Source organism: Sus scrofa, chromosome Y (genome assembly GCF_054392235.1).
Source record: "Sus scrofa isolate SSC_HxYL_T2T_F1_AM1 chromosome Y, Sscrofa_HxYL_maternal_Yorkshire_Landrace_v2.0, whole genome shotgun sequence".
NCBI classification, from domain to species: domain Eukaryota; kingdom Metazoa; phylum Chordata; class Mammalia; order Artiodactyla; family Suidae; genus Sus; species Sus scrofa.
In genome coordinates this window covers 10,102,857-10,124,523 of record NC_139402.1, presented here as the reverse complement: position 1 = coordinate 10,124,523, position 21,667 = coordinate 10,102,857, and the positions used below count along the sequence as shown (strand labels likewise).

General features: G+C 37.0%; 1 protein-coding gene across 1 annotated transcript in view; it reads left to right on the top strand.

The window, feature by feature from the left end:
* The window catches only part of LOC110255320 (lysine-specific demethylase 6A), a 177,118-nt gene extending 155,723 nt beyond the window's left edge, over positions 1 to 21,395 (top strand). The window contains 8 exon segments of the mRNA XM_085009005.1: positions 997 to 1,061; positions 1,140 to 1,214; positions 1,440 to 1,588; positions 6,719 to 6,833; positions 10,520 to 10,707; positions 12,067 to 12,208; positions 21,274 to 21,332; positions 21,335 to 21,395. Coding sequence (XP_084865131.1) covers positions 997 to 1,061; positions 1,140 to 1,214; positions 1,440 to 1,588; positions 6,719 to 6,833; positions 10,520 to 10,707; positions 12,067 to 12,208; positions 21,274 to 21,332; positions 21,335 to 21,369 — 828 coding nt within the window. The 3' untranslated portion in view covers positions 21,370 to 21,395.
* Positions 21,396 to 21,667: the final 272 nt, after the last annotated feature.

Here is a 21,667-nt window from a genome sequence, read left to right as displayed (position 1 = left end):
TTGTAAAGTATTTAGTTTTCGCATATTTTGTCTATTCTGTGAGTTGTCTTTTTACTTCTTTTGATGATATCTTTTGAAGCACATTTAAAAAATTTTGGTGAATTCTTTTTTTTTTTCACCAGATACTTTACTTTTGGTGTCATAGCTGTGAAATCTTTGCCAAATTGCTTTCTCATACAGATTTACTCTTATGTTTTATTTAAGACTCTTATAATTGTAGCCTTACATTTATGTCATTGGTCCATTTAGAGTTAATTTTTCTATTTGGTAAAAGGTACAGTTCTAACATCATCCTTTTAAATGGAGGTTTCTAGTTTTTTCAGTACCATTTCCTCATTGAATACTTTGGCACCTTTGTCGAGAATAACACACATTTCTGTTCTGCATTTAATTTCCTTATTGGTACTGTATGGTTTTTTTATTTATATAGGATTTAATGTGTCAGAAATTTAGGCTATGAAGAATTTCTTGATAGTGCCTTAATTTTGTTAGTGTAGTTCATACAGCTGGCAAAGTCATAATAACAAAACAAAATTGTAATTAGAAATAAAAAATTTTAATTTTTCTTATTCCTGTACATAACACAACTGTAAGTATTTGCTTTTGTATGCAGATTAGAAAATCTGCTAGTTTAGAATGTGTACTCCTTAGCGTTGATTCTTGGCATTTATAAATATACTTGACACTTAGCAAGATTGTGGAATCTTGCTTTAATTTTTTTATTTATTATCAACTTGAATTTGTGACAGTTGTAAGAACCTACAGTTTTCATTCTTACTGAAAAAGTGCATATAGGGTAAAACAGACTGCTATTTTTGTGAAATGTGTCTATAGCAAAGTAGTTTTCAGGTCATGACCAATAACACTCCTGTACATAGAACTATTTTGCTCAATTGTATAATAATGTAGTGATTATTATATATATATAATGATAAATATATATGTGTAATGAGTCTAGCAGAATGCCAAGTGAGAATATTTTTGCTTAATCTATAGGAAGAAAATGAGAAAAGAATGCAACATAAAGAGTATTCAGATAATGAATCCACATCTTCAGATTCGTAAGTAAATGTTAGTGTTCATTAGTATTTCTATCCAAAAGGCATGAATTTATTTATTTATTTATTTTCTTTTTAAAGTTCTGGAAGGAGAAGGAAAGGACCTTTTAAAACTATAAAGTTTGGGACCAACATTGATCTCTCTGATGACAAAAAGTAAGTCCTCTTGTTCTGTTTCCATGAAGAAATTTTTTTTTTTTTGGAAAAAGTTAAGCACTAGTATATTTGACCTTAAAAGTGTATTTTAGAGATTTAAATGTTTTTCTCATTGTGCCACAAGATTTTTGAGGACATGATTAATCTTTATAAATATTTGTGGCATATTCTCATAAATATTTGCAGTGTAAAAGATGATACTTTTAATCTGTTATGTTATTTCAGGTGGAAGCTGCAGCTACATGAACTGACTAAACTTCCTGCTTTTGTGCGTGTCGTATCAGCAGGAAATCTTCTAAGCCACCTTGGTCATACCATACTGGGCATGAATACAGTGCAGCTGTACATGAAAGTTCCAGGGAGTCGAACACCAGGTTATTTTTATGAGCTGACTTATCTTGCATAGTTGAAAAAAAGAGTCAAATATGATAAATGTCCATGCAAGCCATTAGCCATTTATAATTAATAAGGACAAAATAACTTTAAAATTCTAATAAGTTAAAAAAATTTTACATTCTTATAATTAAAGTTGAGAATATTTATTTGTTCTGTCATTCTGACTTTTATCCTTTTTGTACATAAACATCAAAACAGAAAATTTAACCTAGCAAGGGAGCATTAAGTCACTAAGTAAGGAAGGAACTTTGAAATCGTGTTCGAGGCTTTGCCTCGAACCTATTGACTTCAGGCTGACAGTTTTCCACATTTCTTCCACCATAGTTACACCTCTTACTACTAATGAAATAATAGGCATACTATATGTGATTAAAATTTTATTAAAAATATTTAAAATTTATGTTGCAATAGTATTTTCTAATCTGTCCCATTATGTTATATGTATTTTTTTAATGCTTTATAAGCCAAGGGGTTAAAGAGGGCATTATTTGGATAACTACGTAAAAATTAGAAAAGAAACTAATTTCCATGACTTTTGTTGATGAAAGCCAAATTACATAGTAATTGAAACAAAAATGGAAACAAATAATTACAAAATACAAATAATCCTAATGGGAGAACTTATTGGTGTTCAAAGTCAGCGTTTCCTATATTAGAATCAACTACAGTTGTACTTCTGTTAAAGCAGTTCTGTAATGAGATTATTACATACTTAATTTTTTTAAAATGTTGTTTGTGCAAATAGATACTGCCAGGTGCTATTATCACCCTCATAGCTTATTTTATTGAGGTTATTAATTGATTGAAGGGCATATACAAAATTCTAAGTTTGGGAGTTGTTGCTTGTTTTTTTTTACTTTACATTTTCTTTTGCATTTAATTGCAAGGCAGATTATTCTTTTCCAGTTAAAGGTCATTTGTAAAATATACAGTGAAAGTGTTTAAAAGAATGGATATCTACCTTTTGGCTTAATTTTTAATACCACAGGAGTGTATAAAGTACCTTAATGTTATATGAATTTCCAAACATTTTCTTCCCACTGACTTTACAGTAGTCTAAGTTTTGCTTAGTAATTTCAGGTGAATTTTAAGAAACAGTTACAAAGATAGGAAGAAAATTTCCATGCCCTTTTCAGTAGCAGTGGCTGATGCTTCGTCTCATTCAAACCTTTTCACAGTCTGTAAAATTTACTGCAGACTGTGTAGTAAATTAAAAAACTACTACAGACTAATGTAGTGATGTGAAAGCCAGAGTGCAGCTCACCGTCTCTTTCTGACAAAAAAAAAAGTCATGAATTTAATATTCATTAAGTTTTCAAGAGTGGTAAACACAAATGTATTTTTCATAAAGTATCTGTCAATGAATTACCACAAGCATTTAGCATCTTAACAGTTTCACAGACTATAAATTTATCCAAGCATGCCTTTCTTCTCCCAGACATACTACCTTTACCATTAATTGTGATACATCTTAACAGATCCCAATTCAGTAGTGTTTAATCTATCAACTTCAAAAGCATTCTTACGTAACAGTGGGTCCTCTGAAGACACCTTTTAGAGGTAGATTCTTTAGTTACTTCACATTTGGCATTGACTCCTTGAACAAACAATATCAATTGAGTAATATTAATACATATTAAGTACAAACAATACTACTCGAAATACTACTTGATTTTATTTTCAAATTATTGTTGATTTTGCTTCCAACATTATTTACTCTCTTTTTTTTTTTTTTGCTTTTTAGGGCTGCACCCACAGCATATGGACGTTCCCAGGCTAACAGTCAGATCGGAGCTACAGCTGCCGGCCTCTGCCACAGCCTCAACAACACCAGATCCAAACCGAGTCTGCACCCTACACCACAGCTTACAGCAACATGGGATCCTTAACCCACTGAGTGAAGCCAGGCAGCGAACCTGCATCCTCACGGAGAATAGTCGAATTTGTTAACTACTGATCCACAACGGGAATGCCAGATTTTTTAAGTTTTCTGATTTTTCTTTCATTGTTTTCATATAAGCCTTATTGTAACAAGCATTTGGTTTGATGGTTTCAGTGAACATAGCAATCTTTCAGCACAGCAGGAACATTATTATATAGTAGAGTGCTTGCCTATCAAATGGAGTAAATCATTTAGTACTGCCAAATGCCTTAAGAGTGCAGTTTTTGGAGTTTGTTTTTCCTCTCTTTATATTACGGGGATGGACTTATAATTTAAAAAATAAAATGGGAGTTCCCACCACGGCTCAGCGGAAAAGAATCCAGCTAGTATTCATGAGGATGTGGGTTTGGCCTTACTCAGTGGGTTAAGAATTCATGTTGCTGTGAGCTGTGGTGTTAAGTCACAGATGTGGCTCCAGTCTGGTGTTTCTGTGGCTGTGGTGTAGAGTGGCGGCTACAGCTCCGACTAAACCCCTAGCCTGGGAACCTCCATATTCTGAGGGTATGGCCCTAAAAAGCAAAAAAAGTAAATGTAATGAAATCTTGAAGTGTGGTGTTATGTTTTCCAGTTAAAATACTATTGTTGTAATTTTGTTCTTACAAGTTATAGTTTACCAAGCAGACATGTGACATACTAAGCAGGTATAGGGTCTCTGTTATAACTGCTTAATTCTGATGTTGCAACCTGAAAACACCTGTAGACAGAATATGAAGCAGTGGGCTCTCTGTGTCCCCAGGATTTTATTTATAAGAGTAGGTGTTTGGCCAGTGGGCTGTAGTTTGCCATCCCCTGATTTTAAATCTTAAGGTTTCTTTCAACTCAAATATGAAGTCGTTTGTTCCCTTTGCATTGACAATAGCTTATGTCATACGTTGGTGTGACAGAGCTTATAAGTATGCCCCAGATCTTCAGCAGTTAATTACATTTTGAAAACCATACCTCTTCATTAATTTTCATTAATTTTTGATACTCTTCGTGAGATAATATTTTATAGAGAAGGAAGCAGTAACAATGATTAATAGCTAATATTTATTGCTAATTCATGTAATTTTCATTATTTATTTTTTACCTAATCCTCAAAACAATTCAAAAATTGTTATATACACATGCCATATCTATTTTTAAAAAATAGATAATGTGGGGGGAGTTCCCGTCGTGGCGCAGTGGTTAACGAATCCGACTAGGAACCATGAGGTTGCGGGTTCGGTCCCTGCCCTTGCTCAGTGGGTTCACGATCCGGCATTGCCGTGAGCTGTGGTGTAGGTTGCAGACGCGGCTCGGATCCCGCGTTGCTGTGGCTCTGGCGTAGGCTGGCAGCTACAGCTCCGACTGGACCCCTAGCCCGGGAACCTCCACATGCCGCAGGAGCGGCCCAAGAAATAGTAAAAAGACAAAAAAAAAAAAAAATAGTAATGTGGGATTTAGCCTAATGATTGCCACTCGCAGTCTTTAGTCTTCGTTCATGGCCTGGACCATGGTATTCCAGGTCCTACGGGTAAAGGAAGCAGGCAGCCGTGAGGAGAAAAATTGGGGTTTCACTCTCTCCTTGGTGTCTTCAAAAATCCTGTGAAAGTTTTCTGGCAGTGGTTTCAGGGTTGAGGGAGGCCATGTATTCACGTGTTGGGAAGCCCGTTTGTTGAATTCGGAGCTTCAGAGGTATGAGCTGCGCCTTTTCTGGTGGGGACCGTATGACCTAACTGCTCTCTACTTCTTCCCATCTGAGTGTCAGTGGTTTTAAGTCCAGGTCTTTTCCAGCCTTTTCCCATTCTTATCTCTCTTTCCTCAAATCTCTAGTGTCTGGACTTACTGAGGTTCAGGTTCTTTATACCTCCACACAGAAGGATTCAGCAAGGAATTCAACAAAAGTGATAGGCAAGAAATAGATTTATTAAGATAGGATGTTTCTGAGAGATACAAGTGGGCAGGCAAGTAGGCTCTGCCATAACTCAGGAATTTAATTTTTTTAAATGATTTTAATTTTTTGCCATTATAGCTGCTTTACAGTGTTGTGCCAGTTTTTTACTGTACAGCAAGATGATCCAGTCACACATACACATATACATTACTTTTTCTCACTTTATCATGCACCATCATAAGTGGTCTAGATATAGTCCCCAGTACTATACAGCAGGATCTCAGTGTTTATCCATTCCAAAGGCAATAGTTTGTATCTCTTAACCTCAAATTCCCAGTCCATCCCACTCCCTCCCCCTCCCCCTTGGCAACCACAAGTCTGTTCTCCAAGTCCATGATTTTCTTTTCTGTGGAGAGGTTCCTTTGTGCCATATGTTAGGTTCCAGATATAAGTGATATCATATGGTATTTGTCTTTCTCTTTCTGACTTACTTAGTGTAAGAGTCTCTAAGTCCATCTGTGTAGCTGCAGATTGCATTATTTTGTTCTTTTTATGGCTGAGTAGTATTGCATTGTGTATATATACCCCATCTTCTTCTTTTTTTTTTTTTTTTTTTTTTTTTTTTGTCTTTTTGTTGTTGTTGTTGCTATTTCTTGGGCCGCTCCCGCAGCATATGGAGGTTCCCAGGCTAGGGGTCGAATCGGAGCTGTAGCCACCAGCCTACGCCAGAGCCACAGCAACGCGGGATCCGAGCCGCGTCTGCAACCTACACCACAGCTCACGGCAACGCCGGATCGTCAACCCACTGAGCAAGGGCAGGGACCGAACCCGCAACCTCATGGTTCCTAGTCGGATTCGTTAACCACTGCGCCACGACGGGAACTCCTACCCCATCTTCTTAATTCAGTCTTCTGTTGATGGACATTTAGGTTGTTACCATGTCTTGGCTATGGTAAATGGTGCTGCAATAAACATATGGCGGGTACATGTGTCTTTTTCAAGGAAAATTTTGTCTGGATATATGCCCAAGAGTCGGGTTGCTCGGTCATATGATAGTTCTATGTATAAATTTCAAAGGTAACCTCCATACTGTTTTCCATAGTGGTTGTACCAGCTTATATTCCCACCAACAGTGCAGGAGGGTTCCCTTTTCTCCACACCCCCTCCAGCATTTGTTATTTGGGTACTTATTAATGATGGCCATTCTGACTGGTGCGAGGTGGCATCTAGTAACAACTCAGAAATTTAAAGGTGCATTTCTCTTATTGAATTTACAGTACAATAATGATTTTTTTTTCCCTTTATCTTTAGGTCACCAAGAAAATAATAACTTCTGCTCAGTTAACATAAATATTGGCCCAGGTGATTGTGAGTGGTTTGTCGTTCCTGAGGATTATTGGGGTGTTCTCAATGACTTCTGTGAAAAGTAGGTTTCTAAATTAAATTTTCCTTTAAAATTTTTATGAGAAAATGGTTATGTAAAGGGCAAAATCTGATGCTGAATTTTAATTATCATTTGGCAGACTATTTTAAATATTTTGTTATGAAATACCAAATGAAAAATGTCATGAAATCAGTCTATGGTGATAGTAATAGATGTGAATTTAGAAAATAGAGAGTGAATTGTTTTTTATGTTGATTTTTAAAATTGGTACATAAATCCAGGTACACTTGGAAAATGTGCTTTAGGAGTTCCCTTTGTGGCTCAGTGGTTAACAAACCTGACTAGGATCCATTTGGATGCGGGTTCAATCCCTGGCCTTGCTCAGTGGGTTAAGGATCCAGCACTGCCGTGAACTGTGGTGCATGAGCGACTCGTTGCTGTGGCATAGACCTGCAGCTGTAGCTCCGATACCACCCTTAGCCTGGGAACCTCCATATGCTGCAGGTGCAGCCCTAAAATAAAAGTGCTTTAAAGAGAAATTAGGCTGAATGTAATTGAGTTTAGAAACAATAAGAATTCTGAAATTAAACACCTTTATACTTGATTTGTAACTAAATCCTGTGTATTGTAAAATTGACCTAAAATTATCAGTATCTGGTAACAAGTAAATTACCTGCTATTTTCAGAGTTTGTAATATTAGCATAGTGTACATTATACCTTATAACATGATTTCCAAAATTGGATAAAATTCTCATGGGTGATTATTTTAAAATCAATACACATATTTCCTGTACTACATTATGTAACATTTTATAGAGTCTTACTAATAGTTTATTTACTTAAAAGTATGTCTCAGTAGTTTAAAAAAAAAAAAAAACAATATGCCAAAGTTTAATTACTGGCAAGATATGGTTGGTTTTTATTGTCTTGTGTATAAGTTTTCCTCAAGTTAAGAAAGATTAGGAGTTCCTTTTGTGACTCAGTGGGTTAAGAACCCCACATAGTATCCATAAAGATGTGGGTTCAATTCTGACCTTAATCAGTGAGTTAAGGATCTGGTGTTGCTGTGGTATGCTGTGGAAATTTCTGTACACTGTGGGTATGGCCCTAAAAAAGAAGAAAAATGTAAAAATATAAAATGTTTTGTTTGTTTTCATTGGAAAATAGTATAATATTTTATATGAACTTTTGTATACCATGAAACTAGTGACCTTAAAGAAGGAAAACTATTGTTTTGCTACAGTTACATACATTTGTTCTCCTTTATTTCTTAAAGTTACATTTTGTTGTAATTGTTACATGTGGTGATTCTTGTTTATTCTTGTTTATTCTAATTAGGAACTATTTTCAGAGTTTAACTTTCTTTGCTTCCAGATATCATAAATCAAAAATAGCTTGAAAAGAGGATATCAACAAAATTTAAACATCAGCATAATAAAATATCAAATTTGAAGGTTCATTTATTTTACATCACGGAAATGACACTTGTCCTGTCAGCTTTTTACTAGCTAATTTTGTTTTGATGAATGATACTTCTGCCAGTGTTTATAATTTTTGTAGTTAATTTATTAACTAGTTAATATTTTTTTTCTTTTTAGGGTACCACCTATGGCATATGGTAGTTCACCAGCAGATCCAATCAGAGCTGCAGCTGCAGGCTTGCAACACCACAGGGCCACAGCAACACCAGATCCAAGTTACATCTGTGACCTTCACTGCAGTTCACAACAATGCCAAATCCTTAACCCACGGAGTGAGGCCAAGAATCAAACCTGCATCCTCATGGATACAAGTCAGATTTGTTTCCACTGAGCCACTGTGGGAACTCCCAGGAAAAGTTTTCTTAGAGACAACTTCAAGGGACCCGTCCTATTTTTTAAGACAAAACAGAAATAAAGCAAAAGTTGTTTTTGATCTTTAGAAAAGAACTGTGCATATTTCTTCTTACTGAGAAAGTTAAACAATTTGAGGTAGTTAAAAGTTTATCTTAATATTTCTAATTTAAAAAAAGTTTAGTGTGATTTCCCTAAAATCCTTAATAATGTAAGAAAGGAGAGTAATTAAAAACCAGAATTTAAATAACACCTTAATGCTTTGGTGTTGCTGATGGTATGCCTCTTGGAAGAACAAGGACCTCCTCTCATATTATTGAAGTAAAACAAGAGGCAGAAGTCTTCCACTATTGAACTGAGAGGAAGATCTTTGCTCTTAAATATGCCACAGGATTCTGCTTAAGAACTTAAGAGGCTTGATGTAGTCTCTAGATTTCCTGTTTTAGGGATTTCTAGATACTAAAAGTTCTTCAAAAAGAAAGGATAAGTCAAAATATTCCTTGTTGAAAGGAAATTTAAAAATTAGTTTGATTGAGGTTCCCATTGTGGCTCAGTGGTTAACGAATCTGATAGGAACCTTGAGGCTGCGGGTTCGATCCCTGGCCTTCCTCAGTGCATTAAGGATCCGGTGTTGCCGTGAGCTGTGGCATAGGTCGCAGACATGGCTTGGATCCCGCGTTGCTGTGGCTCTGGTGTAGGCTGGCGGGTACAGCTCCAATTCGACCCCTAGCCTGGGAACCTCCATATGCTGTGGCAGCGGCCCTAGAAAAAGGCAAAAAGACAAAAAGACCAAAAAAAAAAAAAAAAATTAGTTTGTTCAGGCCTGCAACTGTTTTGTAAATAAAGTTTTACTGGAACACAGCCACACCTATTTATTTATATATTGTCTATGACTGCTTTCTCACTGACAAAGCTGAGCAGTACTAAGGAGCTCATAGGACCCTTATGCCTAAAGAAAGTGTTCTGTTGAGTGTTATGGTACTTAACCATATATGAACTCTCATAAAACTGTATTTTCAAATAGGTGGATTTTTATTGTATATGAATTATACATCTTCAACCTAAATAAGGTTGAAGATAAAACAAGCAAAAAATCAGTTGTTTTATAAAGTATAATCTGAAAATTTAACATTCGGACTTTTGAAAACTATGTTTAGGCATATAGTACAGGTCTCTGAATAAGTATAGAGCACTATTCATCTGCTTTTAATTTTTTTCAAGATTACATCTCATGTTTTAGAGCTTTCATTTTTAAAGGATACTCTAAAGTTTTAATGAAATACATACTAAGCGCATCTTTTTATCTTTTGAAATTATCTTCCCATGTTTGATGAGACATTTTTCCTAAACCTTTTGTTTTGTTTTGTTTTTTGCTTTTTTTGTTTGTTTGTTTTGGTTTTTTTAGGATCTCACCAGCAGTGTATGGAATTTCTCAGGCTAGGGGTCAGGTTGGAGCTGTAGCTACCGGCCTATACCACAGCCACTGCAGCATGGATGGAGCTGCATTTGTGACCCTCACCACAACTTGCAGCAACACTGGATCCTTAACCCACTCACCAAGCACAGGGATTGAACCCACATCTTCATGGATACCAGTCACTTTCGCTATGGTGAATTACAATGGGAATTCCAGTAATGAAACCTGCTAGAATCTCAAGGACACATGTTTGATCCCTGGCCTTGCTCACAGTTAAGAATCTGGCAGTGTCTTGAGCTGTGGTATAGGTTGCAGATGTGGCTTGGATCCTGCATTGATATGGCTGTGATTGAGGCCAGCAGCTGTAACTCCAATTCAACCCTTGGCCTTGAAATCGTCATGTGGCATGAGTGAGGCCCTAAAAAGACGAAAAAAACAAAAACCTTTAATCATTAACATTATTTATTCTTCTTTACAGAAATAATTTGAATTTCCTGATGAGTTCTTGGTGGCCCAATCTTGAAGATCTTTATGAAGCAAATGTTCCTGTATATAGGTTTATTCAAAGACCTGGAGATTTGGTGTGGATAAATGCAGGCACTGTTCATTGGGTTCAGGCCGTTGGCTGGTGCAACAATATTGCTTGGAATGTTGGTCCACTTACAGGTATTTTATTTTATTATTTTAATTTTTTTTTTATGGCTGCACCTATGACACATGGAAGTTCCCAAGCCACGGATTGAATCCAAGCCACAGACTGTGACGTATGTCACACATGCAGCAACACAAGATCGTTTAACCCACAGTGCTGAGCCAGGGATCAACCTCATGCCTCCACAGAACCCAAGCTGCTCTAGGGCAAACTCCCACTTACAGGTGTTTTAAATAATAAAGTAACAGATTTTAAAGAATTCTTCCTGATTTTTTTTTATTTTTTTAAGACCACACTTGCGGCATACGGAGATTCCCAGGCTACGAGTTGAATCAGAGTTATAACTGCTGGCCTGTGCCACAGCCATAGCAATGCCAGATCAAAGCTGAGTCTGAGACCTAAACCACAGCTCATAGCAATGCCAGATCCTTAACCCATTGAGCGAGGCCAGGGATCAAAACTTCATCCTCATGGATGCTAGTCAGACTCATTTCTGCTGAGCCATGATAGGAACTCCAGTTAATACTTACTATTAGAAAATTACTCAATAAAAATTGAAAAATTGTGTCCTAAGAAAAATCTCCATGGTTAGTACATCAAGTGAATTAAAGTTAAGAAATGGGTATACAAGAACAGATTTTAGGAGTTAAAACATGTACTTCTGAAGACATAGAGGATATACTTTTATTATTTTAGAGTGTTGGATGTTTTCATAAAGAGGAAAATCAAAGCACGATGGTTATTTTCTAGACATTTATTTCATCTGGTACATAAAATGAACAGTCTTATGTAAAACTGTTTAATGTATATAAAGTGGAGTTCCCATTGTGACTCAGAGGGTTAAGAATCTGGGTAGTATCCATCAGGATGCAAGTTCAATCCCTGGCCTCACTCAGTAGGTTAAGAATCCAGCATTGCTGTGGTTGTGTAGGCTGGCAACTGCAGCTCCAATTCAAACCCTAGCCTGGGAACTTCCATGTGCCCTTAAAATAAAAATAATAATAATAATAATAGTAATAAAATTAAGTATCTGGCCTTTGAAGCCAGAAAGATCTGAATGAGACCTGTGCTCTGCTTTTTTTAATTTTGCCACTTTGGATAAGTGTTTTGAATTCGCAGTGCCTTTCTTTTATTCTGAAAAATGACAGTGATAAAGTTAGTAAGGTTTCAAAAGAAGGAAGTAAGATATAAAAACAGCCAAACACAATTCCTTGTGCCTAATAAGTGCTATATAATGGTAAAATTATAAAAGTTGTGTCGAGGTTTTTGATATTGTTGTTAAAATGATCATCTCACAGGTAATAATGATTATGTTTCATATTTTTTGTTACTTTGGATTGCTTTATAACTTAAAAAAATTTTTTTCCTCCTAGCCTGCCAGTATAAATTGGCAGTGGAACGGTACGAGTGGAACAAACTACAAAGTGTGAAGTCAGTGGTACCCATGGTTCATCTTTCCTGGAATATGGCACGAAATATCAAAATCTCAGATCCCAAGCTTTTTGAAATGATTAAGTAAGTATTTTACAAAATTGCTGTGTACCCTCTTTTTGAAGAGAATAGGGAATATTGAGTAAATAATATTTTTTCCCAAAAGAATTATGTCAGTTGAATTCAGATGACAAAGTGGTCCAGAAATCTTGACAAAATAAAAGAATTCATGTTAATATATGTTTTCTTCCTTTCTAAATACACTGATTGTTGTGGTATAGAGAGAGATGAAGGCATAGATGATTCTTTACTGCTAAACTCACACATCTGTGCTTTCCTCTTCCTTGCTAACCAAACTGATGTCCCAGGACATCTTCAATGAGTTTTAGGGGGATTTTTTGGGGGGGGCGGGCAGGTTTAGTTTCAATATTCAAAGTCTGCCTGCAGCACAAGGAGTAAGAGTTAGATAGTATAAGTATCTGATGAAGAAATAAGCATTTTAGATAGTGTTTAAATTTTCCATTTTAATTAAATCATCCTCTTATCTTCTTGAACCAGTCATTACAAATTTAATAGATTACCAATTTGAATAGCTATATTCAAGTAACTTCTCTTTTATTAGCCTAGTTTCTCTTCCAAAATAAGGTACAAAATGGGCAAGTTTTACTGAAAAAATGCTTCCAACAGACTTGGCATCAGTGTCTGTGATTAGTGATATTTCATGTTACTTTTATAAAAAAATTGACTTGCTGACAGTTCTGATGATGGTTGGCTTTTTTTTGCAATGAAGTTTTTTTAAGTTATGTACATTGTTTTTTTGGACATAGTGGTTTTGCACACTTAATAGATTACAACAGTGTAAACATAACATTTGTGTTTTTCAGAAAATTGTATGACTTTATCCTGATAGTTGCTCTGTTGCAGTGGTATAGATTGGAACCTGCTGTGTCTCTGAGGTCTGCATGTACATACTTTCAGGGAGTGCCTCTTAACAATGTCTCCAAATTTCAGTTTACGTATTCCCACTCCCACCACACCCCACCAGAATCCACTCCCCCAGCTATCACTAATGAAAAATAAGTCTGGTCAAGGGATTTGGGAGAATACAGACTAAATAAGTAGTTAAACCAGTATGTTTGGCTGTTACTAAGTCCTTTCAGAGCCTATAAATGTTCATAAATTTTGTGAATGGGAGAGGAAGTCTTACAGTGCCTCCCAAACTTACTGCGCCAGTATCTTAAAAAATAGTACTGGCTGGAGTTCCCTTTGTGGCTCAGTGGTTAACAAACCAGAATAGGAACCATGAGGATGCAGGTTCAATTCCTGGCCTCACTCAGTGGATTAAGGATCCGGCATCGCTGTGAGCTGTGATATTTAGGTCACAGACATGGCTTGGATCTGACATTGCTGTGGCTGTGGCATAGGCCAGCACCTATAGCTCCAACTTGACCCTTAGCCTGGGAACATCCATATGCCATTGGGCACAACCCTAAAAAAAGCCAAAAATAAAATAAAATAAAATAAAAAATAGCAATAACTAATTTTTTTTTTTTTTTTTTTTTTTTTTGTCTTTTTTGCTAATTCTTGGACCGCTCCCGTGGCATATGGAGGTTCCCAGGCTAGGGGGTCCAATCGGAGCTGTAGCCACCGGCCTATGCCAGAACCACAGCAACGGCAGTAACTAATTTTAAACAATTCTGAGTCTATTCAAAATCTTGTTTTAAGAAATTTATCCAAATAATTTTTTATGCACTGTTTAACCTATTGACTAATTTCATTTTTGTCATATATTAGAAAATTTTGAGAGAACATTATTCAAACTCCAACCTACTGTAGTAATTCCTCTTAAAAATTCACAAATTTTCACTGGTCAGTATGATCATTACCTCAGCAATAATTCATGAGGATATTCACAGGTTGTTCCAAAATGTACTGTTTGTTCTCAGTGCTGTAGATTTTAGTAGGAATTATGCAGAATGAATCACACTCAGCTGTTATTTGAGAACCATAAGCCACATGCCAAACACTGTTCTTAGCAATAAAATGGGTACTGTAGAGTATAAAACAAAATCTCTGACATTGTGGAAACCAGATAGACAAATTCCATGCAAATAAGTTACGTTTTTTTTGGTCTTTTGTCTTTTTAGGGCCGCACCCACGGCATATGGAAGTTTACAGGCTAGGAGTCTAATTGGAGCTGTAGCTACCAGCCTACACCAGAGCCACAGGAACTCAGGATCCAAGCCACATCTGCAGCCCACACCAAAGTTTCCAGCAATGCCGGATCCTTAACCCACTGAACGAGGCCAGGAATTGAACGCACAACCTCGTGATTCCTAGTTAGATTCATTTCCACTGTGCCATGATGGGAGCTCCAGTTATTGTTGAGTAACTTGAGTAAAATTTGTTTTTACAAACTGACTTGGTTTTTGGTTAGATGGGTAGAGAATGCTGCTTTTGCCAAAGTGGCCCCTGAGAGCATAATTTCTGGGACCTGCTCCTTAAAATGGGTATAACCAGAAGAAGAGCTAGGATTGGAGCATTTCAAGCCCCCAGAAGAAGGAAAAGACTTAAAATGAGAACAGCTTTGGTATATTTATGGGACATAAATGACTGTAGGAGAAAGAAGGAAAGGAATAGCTATGGTTATAAGTTCACAAAACTGACAAGGTACTAAATTGATAGTTATAAATATACTATTAGGCAGTGTTAAATAGTTTAGATACTAATGTGTGTGCTGTAGAATAGCATTATTATGATTTAAAGGAGTGGAAAATACTTTTTCCTCTTTCAGCAGGACCTGAGCCATTTGGAATTTCTATGGCTGGGAATTAAGTCTTGAGCTGCATATGTAGCCTACTCTGCAACTGTGGGAATGCCTAATCCTTAACCTCCTGCACTTGGCTAGGGATCGAACAAACAGTGGAACAGAGACAACGTGATCATTAATCCACTGTGCTCAGGAGGAACTTGGAAGTGGGTTGTATTTTAATTTACATAATAAAAATATGAATCTCTGGAGGTCCAGTCGTGGCGAAGTGGTTAACGAATCCGACTAGGAACCATGAGGTTGCAGGTTCAATCCCTGGCCTTGCTCAGTGGGTTAAGGATCCGGCGTTGCCGTGAGCTGTGAGGTAGGTTGCAGACGCAGCTCAGATCCCGCATTGCTGTGGCTCCGGCGTGGGCTGGTGGCTACAAGTCCGATACAATCCCTAGCCTGGGAACCTCAGTGTGCCAGGAAGCGGCCCTAGAAAAAAGACAAAATGACAAAAAAATATATATATATATGTTTATATATATATGTGTTTATATATATAAACAAGGATTGTAGAATGGAATATTGGACCTAGAAAGAACTGTTAGAAGACAGTTGCAAAAATCCAAACTAACCTGGATTAAGACTGATTGATGCTGTGTTGCTGTGGCTGTTGTGTAGGCTGTCAGTTAGCTCTGATTCAGGCTCTAGCCTGGGAACTTGTATATGCCATGAGTGTGGCTCTAAAAAGCAAAAAAAAAAAAAAAAAAAAAAAAATCCTAAATCCTGAGAAATCACTGTAATAATCTCAGTTTACAAATTTCTCTTTTAACAAATTACTGTGGAAACGTTCCCTCATATCCTTTATATTACAGATGATCCAAATTTCTCCTGATGTAGGTAAAAATGAAAACCATCTTTCCAGTTAAGCTCCATTTGTTCATTCATAATAGTCAAAGAAACTTTTTGGCTGAATATTTCAGATAATATTTCAGGTATGAGCAACAGTTGCTAATGAGAAGAATTTTTTAATATTGGAAATAAAAATTTGCAAGTTGAATCAGTTGACAACAGTATTAAAATAAATATAGGAAGAATATAGACATGAAGCATGATTGCTACAGTGTAGGCAAGAGACAGCAAATAAAATGGATATAGTTGATGATTAAGATACGGGAGGTATCTATTTTGTTTGAGGATTGTGCTTATCACTGAGATTATGGCTAAAGAATAAGGAGAGGAGTGAGTTAGATATTGCTTGACCTTTACACATTAGAATTTTAAGTCTTCATGGAGTTCCCGTCGTGGCATAGTGGAAACAAATCCGACTAGGAACCATGAGGTTGCAGGTTCGATCCCTGGTTTTGCTCAGTGGGTTGAGGATCTGGCATTTCTGTGAGGTGTGGTAGAGATTGCTGTGGCTGTGGTGTAGGCCGGCAGCAGCAGCTCCATTTAGATCCCTAGCCTGGGAACCTCCATATGCCGCAAGTGTGGCCCTAAAAAGACAAAAAAAAAAAAAAAAAAAAAATGAAGTCTTCAGAGAATAAGGAAAAATTTCTATCAATACTTAGTGGGTGGATTGCTCTATTGCTTAAGAAGGGTGACTGAGAACTGGAGCTGATTTATACATAAAAATCCCTGCTAAGATTTGAGATACTGAAATTTTTGGACTATTAGTCATTGTTAGAGCACCACAAATAGAATGTATTAAGTAGTACTTTAAGTTTAGATCCACTGATCATATATTTTAGTTTATTCAATCTCAGTATTTTCCACATTAAGGTACACTTTTGTGTGTGTGTGTGTGAGTGTGTGTGTGTGTGTGTGTGAAGTTTTTTGCCATTTCTTGGGCCACTCCTGCGGCATATGGAGGTTCCCAGGCTAGGGATCATAATCGGAGCTGTAGCTGCGGGCCTATACCAGAGCCACAGCAACACAGGATCCGAGCCATGTCTGTGACCTACACCACAGCTCACAGCAACGCCGGATCCTTAATCCACTGAGCAAGGCCAGGGATCGAACCCGCAACTTCATAGTCCCCAGTTGGATTCGTTAACCACTGGGCCACGATGGGAACTCCAAGGTACACATATTTTAATGTAAGTTTTACCACAAAACCCATCTATGCCACCCCCTTACACAAATTAAATTATTTTATTGTATACTTTTCCAGCCCTCCAGAAAAGCAGAATATTAGTAAACTGATAGAATTTTTACCTGACTTTACCATTTAAGTTTCTGCCACATTTACCTAGTGTCTGTCTGAAAACTCTTTTTGTGAAGCGTTTATGATTTTAATCTCCTTCACTTGAAGGTTATGTCATTCTTTTTTTAATGTTCATAGTGTATTGTCTGTTAATATTTGGCTTTTGTATTTTTTTACCAATCTATAAACTTTTCACAAAAAAAAGGTTTTAGTTTAGATGTGGGAAATAATGAGAATTGGGGCATTTTCTAGGCAGACGAACAGTATGAAAAAATGCTTTAAAGAAACTAAAAAGACAAAAGAGCCAAATGCTAAAATTCTGCATTTTTTTTTTTTTCCGTCTTTTGAGGGCCGCACCTGCAGCATATGAAACTTCCCAGGCTAGGGGTCGAATCAGAGCTGTAGCTGTCAGCCTACTCCACAGCCACAACAATGCCAGATCTGAGCCTCCTCAGGAACTCCTGCAAATTTTTATTTGCATTTACAACAATGCTTGTAAACTTAACAATGCTTTCATGTGGAAAAATAAAATGTTAACATTTTATTCACAAAAACAGCATTCATGAAGGGATTATAAAATAATAAAATAATTTATGGAATTATAAAATAATTATAAATTATTATTACTTTATAAAATTATAAAAAACTATATATTATTACATATAGCAGTTTACATATGTCAGGCCACTAAGTCTTGTGTTAACCTAAGCCCAGTGCAAGAGGGATTATCATACCATTTTAAAATGGTGAAAATGGAGCTCAAAAAGGTAAAATTTACTTATGAGTGGCATAAGGAGGTGCAGCTAAAAAACAAATGTAAATAAATAAGTTCTTGCTTGTTCTTTATTCTCTTGTTGCTGTAGCCTTCTGAAAATGGGAAGAACTAAGGTTCTGGTGTTGCCATGAGCTATGGTGTAGGTCGTAGACACTGCTCGGATCTGGCCGGCAGCTACAGCTCCAATTAGACCCCTAATCTGAGGCCCTCAAAAGACAAAAAGACAAAAAAAATTTCAGGATCCAGCTTGCCATTAGCTGCAGTGTAAGTTGCAGATGGAGTTCAGATCCTGCAGTGCTGAGATTGTGGTATAAAACTGCAGCTGCAGCTCCAATTCAGCCCCTAGCCTGGTAAAGTCCACATGCTGCAGATTCAATTCTAAAAAAAAAAAAGTAGACAGTGACAGTTTTATTTTTTTTCCCTGAACTGAATTTTTACTTCTTATTTCCTTGGCACTTCCTTCAAACACATATGCAAAGCATACCACAATACAAAGCTTTCTTTATTTTGAAATCCAAATACAGGGTAAGGCATAGCTTTGTTTCTTAAAAACTGAACACAACAATTGCTTTAGGCTAGTTGAAGGCAATATTTTATATGATACTTTAGAAATTTTTCATGCAACTTCTAGATTTAATATTGTTATACTTTTAATGTTTTTAAGTAAGTTTATATATTCTTTAAAATAATATTACTCCAGTTTATTTCTTTGAGCTTTAATTTTTAAATTTTAAAATAAAGTTTAAACTGTCATGTGACAAATAGAATGGAAATATAAATTAAGAGAAATTAAACACACTATTATTTATCATATTGTAGAATGTACTTACTTGCTAGTAATCAAATATTTATTAAGTACTTACTCTGTGCAGGATGCTTTATGCCTGGCTACAGCCCTACTGCAAATAACAAAACAAAACCTTTGTTCTCTTGAATCCTACATTCTTTCCTTCCCTCTTCCTTCTTTCTTTCATTTCTTCCTCTTTTCCCCTCTCCCCTTTTGTCCCTCCCTTCCCCATTCTTTCTGCCATACCTGCAGCATGTGGAAGTTTCTATACCAGCAATTGAATCCTAGCCATAGCTCCAATAATGCCAGACCCTGTATCCCACTGGGCTGAGCCAATTATAATAATAATTGTTGTTCTCTCTCTCTCTCTCTCTCTTTTTTTTTTTTTTTTGGCTTTTTGGCTTTTTGCCATTTCTAGGGCGGCTTCTGCAGCATATGGAGGTTCCCAGGCTAGGGGTCTAATCAGAGCTGTAGCGCCAGCCTACACCAGAGCCACAGCAGCTAGGATCCGAGCCATGTCTGCAGCCTACACCACAGCTCATCAGCAACACCCTGAGCAAGGCCAGGGATCGAACCCGCAACCTTAAGGTTCCTAGTTGGATTCATTAACCACTGAGCCACGATGGGAACTCCAATTGTTGTTCTTATTATTGCCTCCTCAGTGATATGAGCCTCTGCAGTTGGTAAATTCCATAGTCTAATGGGAAGGAAAGACTATAACCATATAAAGATAAAGAAAATAGTTTTAGACACTGATAATGTCATTTCTTTAAAATAATAGTTTATGTAATAATAACAGCTGTTTTCCAATGTCTAAGTCAGTAACAAGTCACAGTATCAAAGAGCTTCAGGCTAGTCTGATCCTGATCCTGGAGGATTAATACCCTCCAAAAATGTTAACATCACTTTTGCTTTTTAGGATAATTTTAGAGTTGAAATGTGCCTTAGAGATCACCTAGTCCAGGTCTGCCTTCAAAGGAGAGCTAAAGACCTAAATATGTGGAAACTGTGTCAGACAAGTCTGAATAGTGACAGCAAATTATCGAAAAATTAGCACTATTTGCGAGATTTCATTATGTTGCTATTAGCACTAGTGTAAGGAAAGAGTAAATTATTTAATACTTTGTGTTAATATCAATAAAAGATTCAGAGTCCCATAGTGGAGTTGTGGGATCAGCAACATCTCTGGAGCACTGGGCCATAGGTTCAATCCCTGGCCCAGTGCAGTGGGTCAAAAGTCTGATGTTTCCAGAGCTGCAGCTTGAATCTAATCCCTGCTGTGGAACTTCCGTGTACTGTGGGACAGCAAAAGAAAAAAAAGGGGCAGGGGGACCCAAAGATAAGATTATATTACCATAAAATTTTATACTACCTTAAAATTGAAATGATAGGCTTCTCATTGTGGCTTAGCTAGTTAAGAACCCAGCTAGTATCCATGAAGGTATAGCTTTGATCCCTGACCTTGCTAATGGGTTAAGGATGGCTTTGGCATTGCTGCAAGCTGCAGTGTAGATCACCCATGTGGCTGGGATCTGATTGATGTTGTGGCTTTGGTGTAGGCCAACAACTGCCATTCCAATGCAGCCTCTAGTCTGGGAACTTCCATGTGCCACAGGTAGGCCATAAAAAGGAAAAAAAATTGAAGCAATACCCTTTTTACCATTAATGCTATATATAGTTAAACTAATCATGTAATGAATAAATCCATAAATTTTTGCATAATTCAGATTTTTTAGATCAGTTTTATATATATATGTATATATATAGTTCTGTTGCAAGTGTTTAGATATAAATATGTACCATCTTGCCTTACAGTAATCAAACGTTCAACCTGCAATTCAGAATGTTTATTTTAATAGAGACAAAGATGTTCATAGTGAAGCAATCTCAGTTGCCCAAGTCAAAACAAAAAATAAGAATATATCTTTAGGAATTCCCCTTGTGGCAGAGTGGGAATAACCCAGCTAGTATCCATGAGGACTTGGGTTTGGTCTCTGGCCTCGCTTAGTAGGGCAGAGATCTGGCGTTGCCGTGGGCTGTGGTGTAGGTCACAGATGTGGCTCGGATCCTGTGTTGCTATGGTGTTGGCCAGCAGCTGCATCTCCAATTAGACCCCTAACTTAGAAATTTCCATATGCTGTAAGTGGGGCCCTTAAAAAAAAAAAAAAAAAAAAGAATGTGTCTTCAAATAAGAGGTGTTTTTGTAGACTTAAAACATTGTAATTTTGGCGCAGTGGTTAACGAATCCAACTAGGAACCATGAGGTTGAGGATTCGATCCCTGCCCTTGCTCAGTGGGTTAAGGATCCGGCGTTGCCGTGAGCTGTGGTGTAGGTTGCAGACGCGGCTCAGATCCCACGTTGCTGTGGCTCTGGCGTAGGCTGGCTCCTATTAGACCCCTAGCCTGGGAACCTCCATGTGCCGCAGGAGCAGCCCAAGGAATGGCAAAAAAAAGACCAAAAAAAAAAAAAATTGTAATTTTATGTTCAAATATTAGGTATCAGATTTTAATGTTTCAGTGTTGACATTGTTAGGCCTACCAGATACAAAGTTATTTTTTTTCTGGTATGTTATTCATGCTAAGAATTCGCAGTATTGATTGTTGTCACAATTTTTCTCCACAATAGGTATTGTCTTATGAAAATTCTCAAGCAATGTCAGACATTGAGGGAAGCTCTTATTACAGCAGGAAAAGAGGTTATATGGCATGGACGGACAAATGATGAACCAGCACATTACTGTAGCATTTGTGAGGTAACTTCCTTTTTTTTTTTTTTTTTTTTTTTTTTTGGTTGGGGTGAGTGGAAGCCTCATGTGTGGCATTTGGAGGTTCCCAGATTAGGGGTTGAATCAGAGCTACAGCTGCAGGCCACAGCAACATAGGATCGAGGCCACATCTGACCTACACCACAGCAACATAGGATCGAGGCCACATCTGACCTACACCACAGCCCACAGCAATGCCGGATCTTTAACCCACTGATACTAGTCAGGTTCGCTACTGCTGAACCACAATGGTAA